The 13,207-nt window shown below is 40.2% G+C and overlaps 1 protein-coding gene across 10 annotated transcripts in view; it reads right to left on the bottom strand.

The window, feature by feature from the left end:
* Nucleotides 1-1,016: 1,016 nt before the first annotated feature.
* Nucleotides 1,017-13,207, bottom strand: part of LOC135255141 (uncharacterized) — a 20,446-nt gene continuing 8,255 nt past the window's right edge. For 2 of the 10 annotated variants that reach the window (XM_064335921.1, XM_064335920.1), the window contains exons 3-7: nucleotides 7,180-7,325; nucleotides 2,157-2,277; nucleotides 1,880-2,025; nucleotides 1,630-1,747; nucleotides 1,017-1,498 (exon numbers count right to left, since the gene is read on the bottom strand). In XM_064335921.1, the coding sequence (XP_064191991.1) occupies nucleotides 1,333-1,498; nucleotides 1,630-1,747; nucleotides 1,880-2,025; nucleotides 2,157-2,277; nucleotides 7,180-7,325 (697 nt within the window). In that variant the 3' untranslated portion in view covers nucleotides 1,017-1,332. Of the gene's footprint in view, nucleotides 1,499-1,629; nucleotides 1,748-1,879; nucleotides 2,026-2,156; nucleotides 2,278-7,179; nucleotides 7,326-7,456; nucleotides 7,592-7,714; nucleotides 9,923-10,656; nucleotides 10,792-10,876; nucleotides 12,794-13,207 lie in introns of those variants that run through there. The other 8 variants (XM_064335923.1, XM_064335917.1, XM_064335919.1 and 5 more) reach the window with 8 other exon arrangements.

Genomic DNA, 13,207 nt, shown 5'->3' with positions numbered 1-13,207 from the left:
ACTGATCTTATTTTCCATATAACAAACAGCATTGTCAACAAAGTATTTGTTGTAAACTGATCTCATTTTCCATATAACAAACTGCATTGTCACCAATATCGTAAATGTCTCAATTCAATATAATTTGAAAATGTATTTGTTTGCTGCAAGAAGAAACATACAAAAAAGTAAAAGAAAATCCTTTGTTAATGTCTTATGATTTTTAGTGCCAATCTGATTTTGCCTATGCTTATTTTATGCACTTAGAACTATGCTGAGAGTCCATAGTGCACTAACGAGTAGGCCCAAGTTGATGTAGCTAGAACCTGTACTGACTATGAAATTATTTTTTGGCCCGCACACATCTGTTTTTATTGCATTCATGCAATTTATTTTGGTTTTTGATAAGTGTATTCTTTTTTCAACATCTAACTGTTCCTGTTTCCACCATGCTGTATGCTGCTTCTAGATGGCTACAATAAAACCTTACAGCTACAGATCTATACATTTTTTAATTGATTCTTTTATCCAGCTAGGCTCAACTAATTGATTTTTCTTTTTATCTCTTTAAATGGCCGCTTTTCTTCTGTTTGTCAACAAGAAGCAAAATGTTTTGGCTGCATTACAATGTTTAATGGCTCTTTTGACCTCGCAGCTCAGTGCTTAACAAAAGAATATTAACTGTACACTGGTTTCTTTAAATACTTAAACTATGCATGTCCTCTTGTGGTTGCAGAAAATGTGAACATGTGGCCACTGTCATTAAAAATCAAAGACAAATGATTGCAATTGCCAAGGAAAGCTGGCATAAGTCACATCCTTGTTTGAACACAATCTAAAAAAAATCAGCTATTTGAGCTGAACACTTAACTAGCAATGTTTGCTGTAAGTACACTTCAACTTAGATCTTAGTTTGTGACGTGCAACAAACATGCACACGTTGCAATGTTTAGTAAAGTTGCTGTACTGTAAGGATTTTTTCCCTGCTTTGTGAATTTAAGCAGGAATAATCAAGAAACATTAAACAAGAAACAAAGTTTGTTACAAAAGCATTTAATAAGTTTCCTGGAAAAATCTTATGTACAACTTATAAAACAGAAAAATGAATGTAGGAAAAGGAACAATGCATTATGAACAGGAAAGGAACAGACAGTATTGCATGAATGAAATCCAGGAATATCAGATGTAATTAGACACATTCCTCTCTTATGTTCTTGTGTGTCCCATCGCAGTGTCCAACAGGAAGTCTTCGTACAGATTGACAGCCCGCTGGGGTGTTACGTTACATTACATTACATTACAGGCATTTAGCAGATGCTCTTATCCAGAGCAACGTACAACAAGTGCATCAGTTCAAGGTGCACTGATGCAGAAGAACTGGCCTTCGGCTTTAGTGTTCATCTCGCTGGTTCCTGGTGCTACAGTGGTGGCTGACCTGCTGTCCACCTGAGCTGCGTGGCTCCTCACCCAAGCATCAGTAGGATCCATACATATGTGCTTTCCGCGTTTGGTAACAAACCTGCAATAAACAACACAGAGCACCTTTAGCACCAAGGCACAAACACACATAAAACATGAATGCAATGCGGTCCGCAAGTTAGCGTCAGCACTGCTGTGAAAGTGCAGTTTAAAGGAGGCATGGATACTCACACATAGGCTGCTTTGCCACAGCTGCTGCTGGTTTTATGCCAGGAGACCACCATTGCTAGTGGGATATTCTTTGTTTCATAGTTTGTGCAGCAGTCCGCCCCTGCGCTAGAGCCCTTACCTTTGGAGATAAAGAGACTAAGTTACTAAGATTGAATATTACTGCAACTCGCACACACACACGTACACATACACACAAATGCACAGACACACACACACACAGACCCCACTCCAGCAGGTTTGAGAGACTCACCAGAAGAGACAAGCTCTGGAGTGTTCATCTTGCTGGTTCCTGACACTACAGTGGTGGCTGACCTGCTGTCCACCTGAGCTGCGTGGCTCCTCACCCAATCATGAGTAGGATCTACACATATGCGCGTTCCGCCTTTGGTAACAAACCTTCAATAAACAACACAGAGCACCTTTAGCACCAAGGCACAAACACACATAAAACATGAATGCAATGCGGTCCGCAAGTTAGCGTCAGCACTGCTGTGAAAGTGCAGTTTAATGGAGGCATGGATACTCACACATAGGCTGCTTTGGCACAGCTGCTTCTGGTTTTATGCCAGGAGACCACCATTGCTACTGGGATCTTCTTCGTTTTATCATAGCTTGGGCAGCAGTCCGCCCCTGCGTCAGAGGCCTTATCTTTGGAGATAAAGAGACTAAGTTACTAAGATTGAATATTACTGCAACTCACACACACACAAAAACAGGCACACACACACACACACACACACACAAATGCACACACACACATACCCCACTCCAGCAGGTTTGAGAGACTCACCAGAAGAGACACGCTCTAGAGAGCCGAGCAGCACGAGGATCAGCAGAGCGCTCAGTTTCATCGCTGTGTTCATTTTGACTGGAGACTGCAAGCAGAGAGAGAGGAGCTGCTGGACTCTGGATCAGAGAGAGGAGCTGCTGGACTCTGGATCAGAGAGAGGAGCTGTGCTGGGTGAGATGACAGAATCTCTCAGTTATATATACTGGACAGAGAGGTAGCAGTCGGGGAGGGGCGATTCCCGGAAGTCCACATGAATTCTTTTTTAAGAATGTGGGTGATAGATTTCTTTTATAGCCTTCCTCGTTACCCTGGGCTCTTAAAGTGCACATTAATTTAGTGTGTTGCAAAAATACGCAGTACGCTAATGAGTCATCTGTAATGCTTGCAGATAGCATACACAAGCAGGTCTTGAGAAAACAGAGCAAGCAAACAAAAATTTAATTACTGACAGAATATTTAAATATCATGTTAACATTGTTGATTACCCAATAACCAAATTTTTAAATTTTGAGTGAATGTGCCAATGTTTGTCAGGTCTCTCAGGTCCGCAGGCAGGGTGTTACAATAGCTGATGCTTTAAAAGAAAAAGCTGATTGGCTAAAAGCACTTTTCCTTAATGGCATTATGCAATTCCCTCTTGTGGATGCCCTCGTAGACCTACTTTTAGTTTTTTTCACAAACTCTGTCAGCACAGGAAGAGCGAGACGATTAAGGATATAAAAAACTAAACGTGCGTCTGCAAATTTGACCAGATTTTCCCAATTTAGGAGGTCATACTTGGCTAAGATGTCACAGTGAGGATGTCGGTTTGACCTTTTGTCCAGGACCTTTAGAGCTTGTTTGTATACTGTTTGTATACTGGGTTTGAGAGTTGTCTTACATGTCTGTGTCCAACTAGTTTGACAGTAAATGATATGAGGGAGAATCATGGCATTCAAAAACAATTAAAAAATTTTTTTTTTGGATAAAAGCGCCATATAAATGCAGTCCATTTACCATGTGTCATTCTGTGACGATAAGAGCACAGTTTTAAAACAATTGGTATTAAATGGGGGATATGATGTGCAACTGACTATGTGCCCAACGAAGTATTTGTTGTACAGATCTTATTGTCCACATAACAAACTGCATTGTCATCAATATCGTAAATATCTCAATTCAATATAATTTTAAGTTTGTTTGTTTGCTGCAAGAAGAAACATCAAAAAAAGTTAAATAAGATTCAATTAACAGCAAGACAAAACTGTGACAAAAAGGCTTTATTTAACAGAATATTTAATTTACAGTGTAATCAATAAATAACAAATAGGGAAAGAACAGATAATTTATTGACACTCCTCTTCTGTTTTTCAGTTCAAATTCAGAGTCCAACAGGAAGTCAGTGTGGTGAGTGTCAGCCTGTGAGTTCAGTTGGGAGGGCCTCAGGATGTGGTTTTGATTGACACGGTTGTGGCTTTCCTTGACCTGCTGTCCACACGAGTCATGTGACTGCGCACCCAGCCCTCGGAGGGATTTAGACATGGGCGCCTTCCGCGCTCGGTTACAAATCTGCAACAAGCAACACAGAGCTCCATTAGCAACTAATGAACAAGCACACCAAACTGCAGTGGGAAATGAAATAATATTAATAACATACAATATAGACGTTTTGGGAAGTAAATATTAGCCTACAAGGACACTATACCAACCAATACCAAATGCATAGATTGTATTCTCTTTGATAATCATACAGCGACATGCTGGCTTTTCATAATGCTCAGGAATCAATCACAACACAGCGTGATCGCCAGGATATGTCAATTATATATCACAATCTGTCTGGAGGAATCTTGAGTCGTTAAGGTATTGTGTAGCCTAGAAAGAAGGGCAAAGTAATAAGAACCAGGGAATTGGGAAAAAAACATAGGCTGTGTGCGCCCTCTTCTGGTGTCGTTATTAAGTAATTGGTCTCAGAAAATGCTGCCGTTAAAGCGATAATGAGATCCATGAAATGCCTTCGCGTTCAGTGGGGGGAGGTGTTACGAGGCCATTAAAAAATCCAGTGCTGCAACTGCTGCTGCTACTGCTGCAAAAAAGTTCATACCACTAGGCCTATTCCTTCGCGCTTGCACGAGCCACTGGTATTACGCTGGTCCAGTGATTGATCTGCTTTTTTAAACCGGCCTCTTCTTCTATCGAAGACGGCAGTCCTAAGTCAAACTCGGTCCTGGGGCCCCCTGTGTATGCTGGTTTTCTTTCCAACCGTAAATTGCAATCACATAATTTTAACAAGCTGCTAATATTTCTAGATTAATTTAGGTGCTGTCAATCATATCCAGAAAATGGGCAGTGTGGGTGTCGGCTTTTGTTTCAACCTATTTTTTACAGTCTCTGGTTTCAACCAAGCAGTAGGCCTACAGTAACGCTCCTGGTTCTACTAATCAACCACTAGTCTTTGCGAAGCACCTTGATCAGCAGAATTTGTCCGAGCGACATCCTCGGAGAATATTGAAGCGACCACAGAGCGACAGTTGCCCGAAGTATCAGCAGAATTGTCGGGGCGACATAGCTCAGGAGGTAAGACCGATTGTCTGGCAGTCGGAGGGTTGTCGGTTCAAACCCCACCCTGGGCATGTCGAAGTGTCCTTGAGCAAGACACCTAACCCCTAACTGCTCTGGTGAATGAGAGGCATCAATTGTAAAGCGCTTTGGATAAAAGCGCTATATAAATGCAGTCTATTTACCAAGTATGAAATAAATGTCATTGCGACCAGCGACATCTAGCGCACGTCGTCAGTCACAGCGACATTCTGTCGCTGGACTACAAACTCCAGACAGACGTAGCAATGTCACGATGAAGCTTAACTTGCGTTGTGTTTTTGCAACTTTCTTTCATTTCTATAAAGTATTTGCATGTATATTGTATATGAACATTTTTTTCTGGATGCGTTCACTATGCACATGCCCTTTCAAATAATTTAACAGAAACCCTCAAGGGAAAATGTATGTTGATCAGCTGATGTATGAATTTTTTGAGGTATCAAATATTAAATTAAAATACATAAAACATACATTTAAAAAAACAGGATGCCTTTGTAGTTTTGTTTAATAAGTGCTGAATGTGAGGTCACACATTTCGATGTAAGGTGTTTCATTAGGACACCTCTTTGACGATAAGAACACGGTTTGGAAACAACTGGTAGGCCTATTAAATGGGGGAATATGATATCCAGCTGACAAAGTATTTGTTGTAAACTGATCTTATTTTCCATATAACAAACAGCATTGTCAACAAAGTATTTGTTGTAAACTGATCTCATTTTCCATATAACAAACTGCATTGTCACCAATATCGTAAATGTCTCAATTCAATATAATTTGAAAATGTATTTGTTTGCTGCAAGAAGAAACATACAAAAAAGTAAAAGAAAATCCTTTGTTAATGTCTTATGATTTTTAGTGCCAATCTGATTTTGCCTATGCTTATTTTATGCACTTAGAACTATGCTGAGAGTCCATAGTGCACTAACGAGTAGGCCCAAGTTGATGTAGCTAGAACCTGTACTGACTATGAAATTATTTTTTGGCCCGCACACATCTGTTTTTATTGCATTCATGCAATTTATTTTGGTTTTTGATAAGTGTATTCTTTTTTCAACATCTAACTGTTCCTGTTTCCACCATGCTGTATGCTGCTTCTAGATGGCTACAATAAAACCTTACAGCTACAGATCTATACATTTTTTAATTGATTCTTTTATCCAGCTAGGCTCAACTAATTGATTTTTCTTTTTATCTCTTTAAATGGCCGCTTTTCTTCTGTTTGTCAACAAGAAGCAAAATGTTTTGGCTGCATTACAATGTTTAATGGCTCTTTTGACCTCGCAGCTCAGTGCTTAACAAAAGAATATTAACTGTACACTGGTTTCTTTAAATACAAAAACTATGCATGTCCTCTTGTGGTTGCAGAAAATGTGAACATGTGGCCACTGTCATTAAAAATCAAAGACAAATGACTGCAATTGCCAAGGAAAGCTGGCATAAGTCACATCCTTGTTTGAACACAATCTAAAAAAAATCAGCTATTTGAGCTGAATACTTAACTGGCAATGTTTGCTGTAAGTACACTTCATCTTAGATCTTGTTGCAATGTTTAGTAAAGTTGCTGTACTGTAAGGATTTTTTCCCTGCTTTGTGAATTTAAGCAGGAATAATCAAGAAACATTAAACAAGAAACAAAGTTTGTTACAAAAGCATTTAATAAGTTTCCTGGAAAAATCTTATGTACAACTTATAAAACAGAAAAATGAATGTAGGAAAAGGAACAATGCATTATGAACAGGAAAGGAACAGACAGTATTGCATGAATGAAATCCAGGAATATCAGATGTAATTAGACACATTCCTCTCTTATGTTCTTGTGTGTCCCATCGCAGTGTCCAACAGGAAGTCTTCGTACAGATTGACAGCCCGCTGGGGTGTTATGTTACATTACATTACATTACAGGCATTTAGCAGATGCTCTTATCCAGAGCAACGTACAACAAGTGCATCAGTTCAAGGTGCACTGATGCAGAAGAGCTGGCCTTCGGCTTTAGTGTTCATCTCGCTGGTTCCTGGTGCTACAGTGGTGGCTGACCTGCTGTTACCTTTGGAGATAAAGAGACTAAGTTACTAAGATTGAATATTACTGCAACTCGCACACACACACGTACACATACACACAAATGCACAGACACACACACACACAGACCCCACTCCAGCAGGTTTGAGAGACTCACCAGAAGAGACAAGCTCTGGAGTGTTCATCTTGCTGGTTCCTGACACTACAGTGGTGGCTGACCTGCTGTCCACCTGAGCTGCGTGGCTCCTCACCCAATCATGAGTAGGATCCACACATATGCGCGTTCCGCGTTTGGTAACAAACCTTCAATAAACAACACAGAGCACCTTTAGCACCAAGGCACAAACACACATAAAACATGAATGCAAAGCGATCCGCAAGTTAGCGTCAGCACTGCTGTGAAAGTGCAGTTTAATGGAGGCATGGATATTCACACATAGGCTGCTTTGGCACAGTTCCAGCTGGTTTTATGCCAGGAGACCACCATTGCTACTGGGATCTTCTTTGTTTCATATTTTGTGCAGCAGTCCGCCCCTGCGCTAGAAGCCTTATCTTTGGAGATAAAGAGACTAAGTTACTAAGATTGAATATTACTGCAACTCACACACACACAAAAACAGGCACACACACACACACACACACACACAAATGCACACACACATACCCCACTCCAGCAGGTTTGAGAGACTCACCAGAAGAGACAAGCTCTAGAGAGCCGAGCAGCACGAGGATCAGCAGAGCGCTCAGTTTCATCGCTGTGTTCATTTTGACTGCAGACTGCAAGCAGAGAGAGAGGAGCTGCTGGACTCTGGATCAGAGAGAGGAGCTGCTGGACTCTGGATCAGAGAGAGGAGCTGTGCTGGGTGAGATGACAGAATCTCTCGGTTATATATACTGGACAGAGAGGTAGGAGTCGGGGAGGGGGGATTCCTCCTCAGACCTTCTCCTAATTCATGAGGAAGTCCACATGAATTCTTTTTCTAAGAATGAGGGTGATAGATTTCTTTTATAGCCTTCCTCGTTACCCTGGGCTCTTAAAGTGCACATTAATTTAGCGTGTTGCAAAAATGCGGTGAGTAAGGAAGTGAAAACGAAAGCGGTTATTTTAGCCAAATTTCAGTACGCTAATGTGTCATCTGTAATGCTCGCAGATAGCGCGCACAAGCAGGTCTTGAGCAAGCAGACTTGAGACTACACAGACAGCCTGGTTTATGGACTCCAGGGTTCAAATCAAAGCCATTTTTAATGAATGAACAAGTGAATGAATGACTGAATGACTTAATTGATTTTTTCCTTGACAATTCAACATCATTAGTCAGAATTATATTTACAGAACACAATGTGAACATACAGTGCACTCCAAAAGTATGAGCGCATTAGAGTGAAATTTGTTATTTTTGCCATACACTTAATGCAGTGGATCCCAGACCTGTTCCTGGAGACCTACCGTCCTGTAGGTTTTCATTTCAACTCTTAATTCGGCAGACTGATTCTACAAATTAGCATCTCAACGAGATCTGTAGCTGTTGAATGAGGTGTGCTTTGTTAGGGTTGGAGTGAAAACCTGCAGAATGGTAGATCTCCAGGAAGAGGGTAGGGAACCACTGATTTAAGGAATTTGAATTTAAGAGCAAAGGTGAATACGAGACAAAAGTTCAGACAATCAGCTTTTTTTCATGGTATTTAAATGCATATATGTTTTACCATTTTTATTTAATTTTATTTATTTACTTATTTATTTAATTGACAGGTACAATACACATTGATCAACATCACTATTCTGTGATGTAAATGTGCCAGATTTAGCCAGATCCCTAAATTCGATCTGTTGTCCCTGGGAAGGCTGAAATTGACACATTAATAACAAACAGACCAGACTAGAAGCCATAGTACAGCATTAAAAGCACATAAAAGCAGACGCACAGAGCTTGTATGCGCATGAGCAACATAGAAGCAGGCACATGCAAAGGATCAATGGGGCACATAAGGCAAGCATATACAGCACAAAACAAGCTCATACTAGAGAAAGTATTAAAGCATAAAAACGCACAAAACGATGCATCACATGATGACATGCAAAGACTCCACAATATTACACAACGCACATGCAGTTTAGTACTTACTTAACAGCCATAATATACATACATACATATACACACAGTATACATATATAAACAACATTGTAATATTTAAATATCATGTTGACATTGTTGATTACCCAGTTACCAAAATTTTTAATTTCGGGTGAATGTGCCAATGTTAGTCAGGTCTCTCAGGTCTGCGGGCAGGGTGTTAAAATATGTGATGCTTTAAAATAAAAGGCTGATTGGCTAAAAGCGCTTTTCCTTAATGGTATTATGCAATCCCCTCTTATGGATGCCCTAGTAGACCTACTTGTAGTTTTTTCACAAACTCTTTCAGCACAGGAGGAGCGAGACCATTAAGGATTTAAAAAACTAAACGTGCGTCTGCAAATTTGACCAGATTTTCCCCATTTTGGAGGTCATACTTGGCTAAGATGTCACAGTGAGGATGTCGGTTTGACCTTTTGTCCAGGACCTTTAGAGCTTGTTTGTATACTGTCTCAATGGGTTTGAGAGTTGTCTTACATGTCTGTGTCCAACTAGTTTGACAGTAAGTGATATGAGGGAGAATCATGGCATTCAAAAACAATTAAATAAATTTTTTTTTGGATAAAAGCGCCATATAAATGCAGTCCATTTACCATGTGTCATTAGGACACTTCTGTGACGATAAGAGCACAATTTTAAAACAATTGGTATTAAATGGGGGATATGATATGCAGCTGACTATATGCCCAATAAAAGTATTTGTTGTAAACTGATCTTATTGTCCACATAACAAACTGCATTGTCATCAATATCGTAAATATCTCAATTCAACATAATTTGAAGTTTGTTTGTTTCTGCAAGAAGAAACATCAAAAAAAGTAAAATAAGATCCAATTAACAGCAAGACAAAACTGTGACAAAAAGGCTTTATATAACAGAATATTTAATTTACAGTGTAATCAATAAATAACAAATGGGGAAAGAACAGATAATTTATTGACACTCCTCTTCTGTTTTTCAGTTCAAATTCAGAGTCCAACAGGAAGTCATTGTGGTGAGTGACAGCCTGTGAGTTTAGTGGGGAGGGCCTCAGGATATGGTTTTGATTGACACGGTTGTGGCTTTCCTTGACCCGCTGTCCACCTGAGTCATGTGACTGCGCACCCAGCCCTCGGAGGGATTTAGACATAGGCGCCTTCCGAGCTCGGTTACATACTGCAACAAGCAACACAGAGCTCCATTAGCAACTAATGAACAAGCACACCAAACAGCAGTGGGTAATAAAATAATATTAATAACATATAATATAGTGTATAGCGATGTAAACTCAGCTGAGCATCAGTGCTCTCACAGCATCAAAGCAAAACAGACATCGTACTCTGTGCTTCGATCACAGCCAATCAGCAATGCAATAAGTCAGTCAGCACTCCAGTAAAAGTTCCTGTTGTGGGAGGAGTCTTGCAAGTAGAAATGAGTGCTGAGCCCCAGAGTGAGGTCCGACCGTGCGAGAATATTGTGCTGTAATCCTAGATGCACGCTAAGGACGGAGGCATGATACTCACACTACTGCTGCTTTGGCACAGCTGCTGCTGGTTTCATGCCAGGAGACCACCATTGGTAGTGGGATCCTCTTTCTTTCATAGCGTGTGCAGCAGTCCGCCCCTACCCAAGAGTCCTTATCTTTGGAGATAAAGAGACTAAGTTATTAAGATTGAATATTACTGTAACTCACACACACACTCACACACACACACCCGACTCCAGCAGGTTTGAGAGACTCACCAGAAGAGACAAGCTCTAGAGAGCCGAGCAGCATGACGATCAGCAGAGCGCTCATTTTCATCGCTGTGTTCATTTTGACTGGAGTCTGCAAGCAGAGAGAGAGGAGGTGCTGGACTCTGGATCAGAGAGAGGAGCTGCTGGACTCTGGATCAGAGAGTGGAGCTGTGCTGGGTGAGATGACAGAATCGCTCGGTTATATATACTGTATAAAGAGATGGAAATCAGGTGTTACGTCCCCACGCGTGTGTATGTGTTTGTTTTGTTGTTTTCTTCCTCCTCTGTGTTTTTCCATTCTCCTCTCCACGCATATCCTTCATCTAAGTGTCCGTCTGCTATTGGTTCCCGGCACGTCACTCATCATTCGAGCCCCGCTCCAGCACCCAATCCGAAACAGCGCGACAATTCAAAAACCCTTCCGTTCTCCGTCGCCTGGCTTCATGCCATACTTGCTCATTTCCACTGTATTCTGTAATTATCCGCATGTCATTTGTTGTGCTTGTATATTCCTGCGTGTGTGTTTGCCACTTAATTGTTTCCAAGTGTTTCCAAATACCTAGGTTAGGTATTTATTTTTAGTAGTTTAGGTTAGAGGGTCACTATTGGATTAGGTTAGGCAGACTTGAGAGTTTTGATTTTTACTCTGTTCTTTTCTTTGGCACCGCTCTCGTTCCTTCTCCCCCGTATGTGTTACGTCTGTGCCTTTACTTGAAAAAATTGTAAATAGCTCACCTTCACGCACACCAGTTTTGCACTATATTTTGTTGTTTTGTTCTGTCCCCTTTCAACCAACCCACACCCAGACCTTATGTTACCTCCCTATATACCCCTATACACTCTGGGGTCGTAACATCAGGGATGGGGAATTCCTCCTCAGAACTTCCCTGGAGCCCCCTTCTTCCTCTTTTTCTGGGTTCTAAGTAGCGCTTCTGTTCTGTTACAGAGAATACAGCTTCTGCAGTAAGAGGTGTCAAATGTCTAAGAAAACGCATCTTGTTGTTCCTGCGATTTAGCCTTACTATGGCATTTTCTTCTATCATTTTTTTCAAGCATCTAAGGTGCTCAAACAGATCACAAGTGATTTAAGTTAATAGACCACTGGGTCTACTGGACTACTGTTGGATCTGAAGCTGACATATTTCTATTGTACTGAATAAGAAATGAATGTATAAATGAATCCATTTGACATGTCTGTGAGAACTTTACTACAAATAATTTTGATTGCCAAGCCTGCTGTCCACATACATTTGGAAATGTAGTGTATGTATAAACTTGTTGATCAAAACAATTTTCAGAGGACCTTAGATGAATATCAGTAGAGATGCATAAAAATGGAAAGGGCCACAAAAGTATTTCTAAAGGCCAGGGTGTTCATAAATCCACAATAAGCCAAGTTGTCTACAAATGGAGGACATTCTGTACTTTTGGTACTCTCTCCAGGAGGGGGCATCCTGCAAAGATCACAACAGCACATAATGCAGTGCTAAGGGAAGCCAAAAAGAAATGGGTACCAGCAAAGGACCTGCAGAAATCCCTTGAACTTGCTAAAGTCTCTGTTCATGTATCCTCTATAAGAAAAACACTAAACAATGATGGTATTCATGGGAGGACACCACAGGGGAAACCAGTGCGAAACTGTGTGATATTAGTTTAAGCAGAATGTGTTTGTCTATTATTGTGACTTAAATGAAGATCAGACCACATTTAATGAGTAATTAATGCAGAAATTCAGAAAATTCCAAAGGGTTCATAATTTCCTGCAACTTCACACATACAAATATAGAGATTCTTAATCAACATTAAGCACCACACATCCCTTACAGCAAATACAAATGAATAAATTAATAAATAATGATGTGTGTTTGTAGGAAAAACCAGTGGTGCCAATAGTCTCTCTGGTCTGTATCGTCGGAAATCAGTTATTCACCTATTTGTGCAACAGGTTGTTTTGACATGCAAAATAGATTTGGGGTTTAAAATTAATCATAGGGGCCCAGTGAGGGTGGGTCATTTTTTACCCTTTGAACAAGGGGTTTGCATGATATGAAGCTGGCCCAATAATACAAATCATATGAATACTGGCATTTAGTTTTATTGTTATGTTAAAAAATGATGATATGCCAAAAAGTGCTAAATTTCATTGCTAAAATTCATGTGACTTATGACTGTTTTCTCCAGGTATAAGTCACATCCTTATTTGAACAAAATCTTTAAAAAAAATCGGCAATTTGAGCTGAACACTTAACTAGCAATGTTTGCTGTAAGTACACTTCATCTTAGATCTTAGTTTGTGACATGGAACAAACATGCACATGTTGCAATGTTTAGTAAAGT

Source organism: Anguilla rostrata, chromosome 5 (assembly GCF_018555375.3).
Source record: "Anguilla rostrata isolate EN2019 chromosome 5, ASM1855537v3, whole genome shotgun sequence".
Classification (NCBI taxonomy): domain Eukaryota; kingdom Metazoa; phylum Chordata; class Actinopteri; order Anguilliformes; family Anguillidae; genus Anguilla; species Anguilla rostrata.
This window is presented reverse-complemented; position numbering and strand designations above follow the sequence as displayed.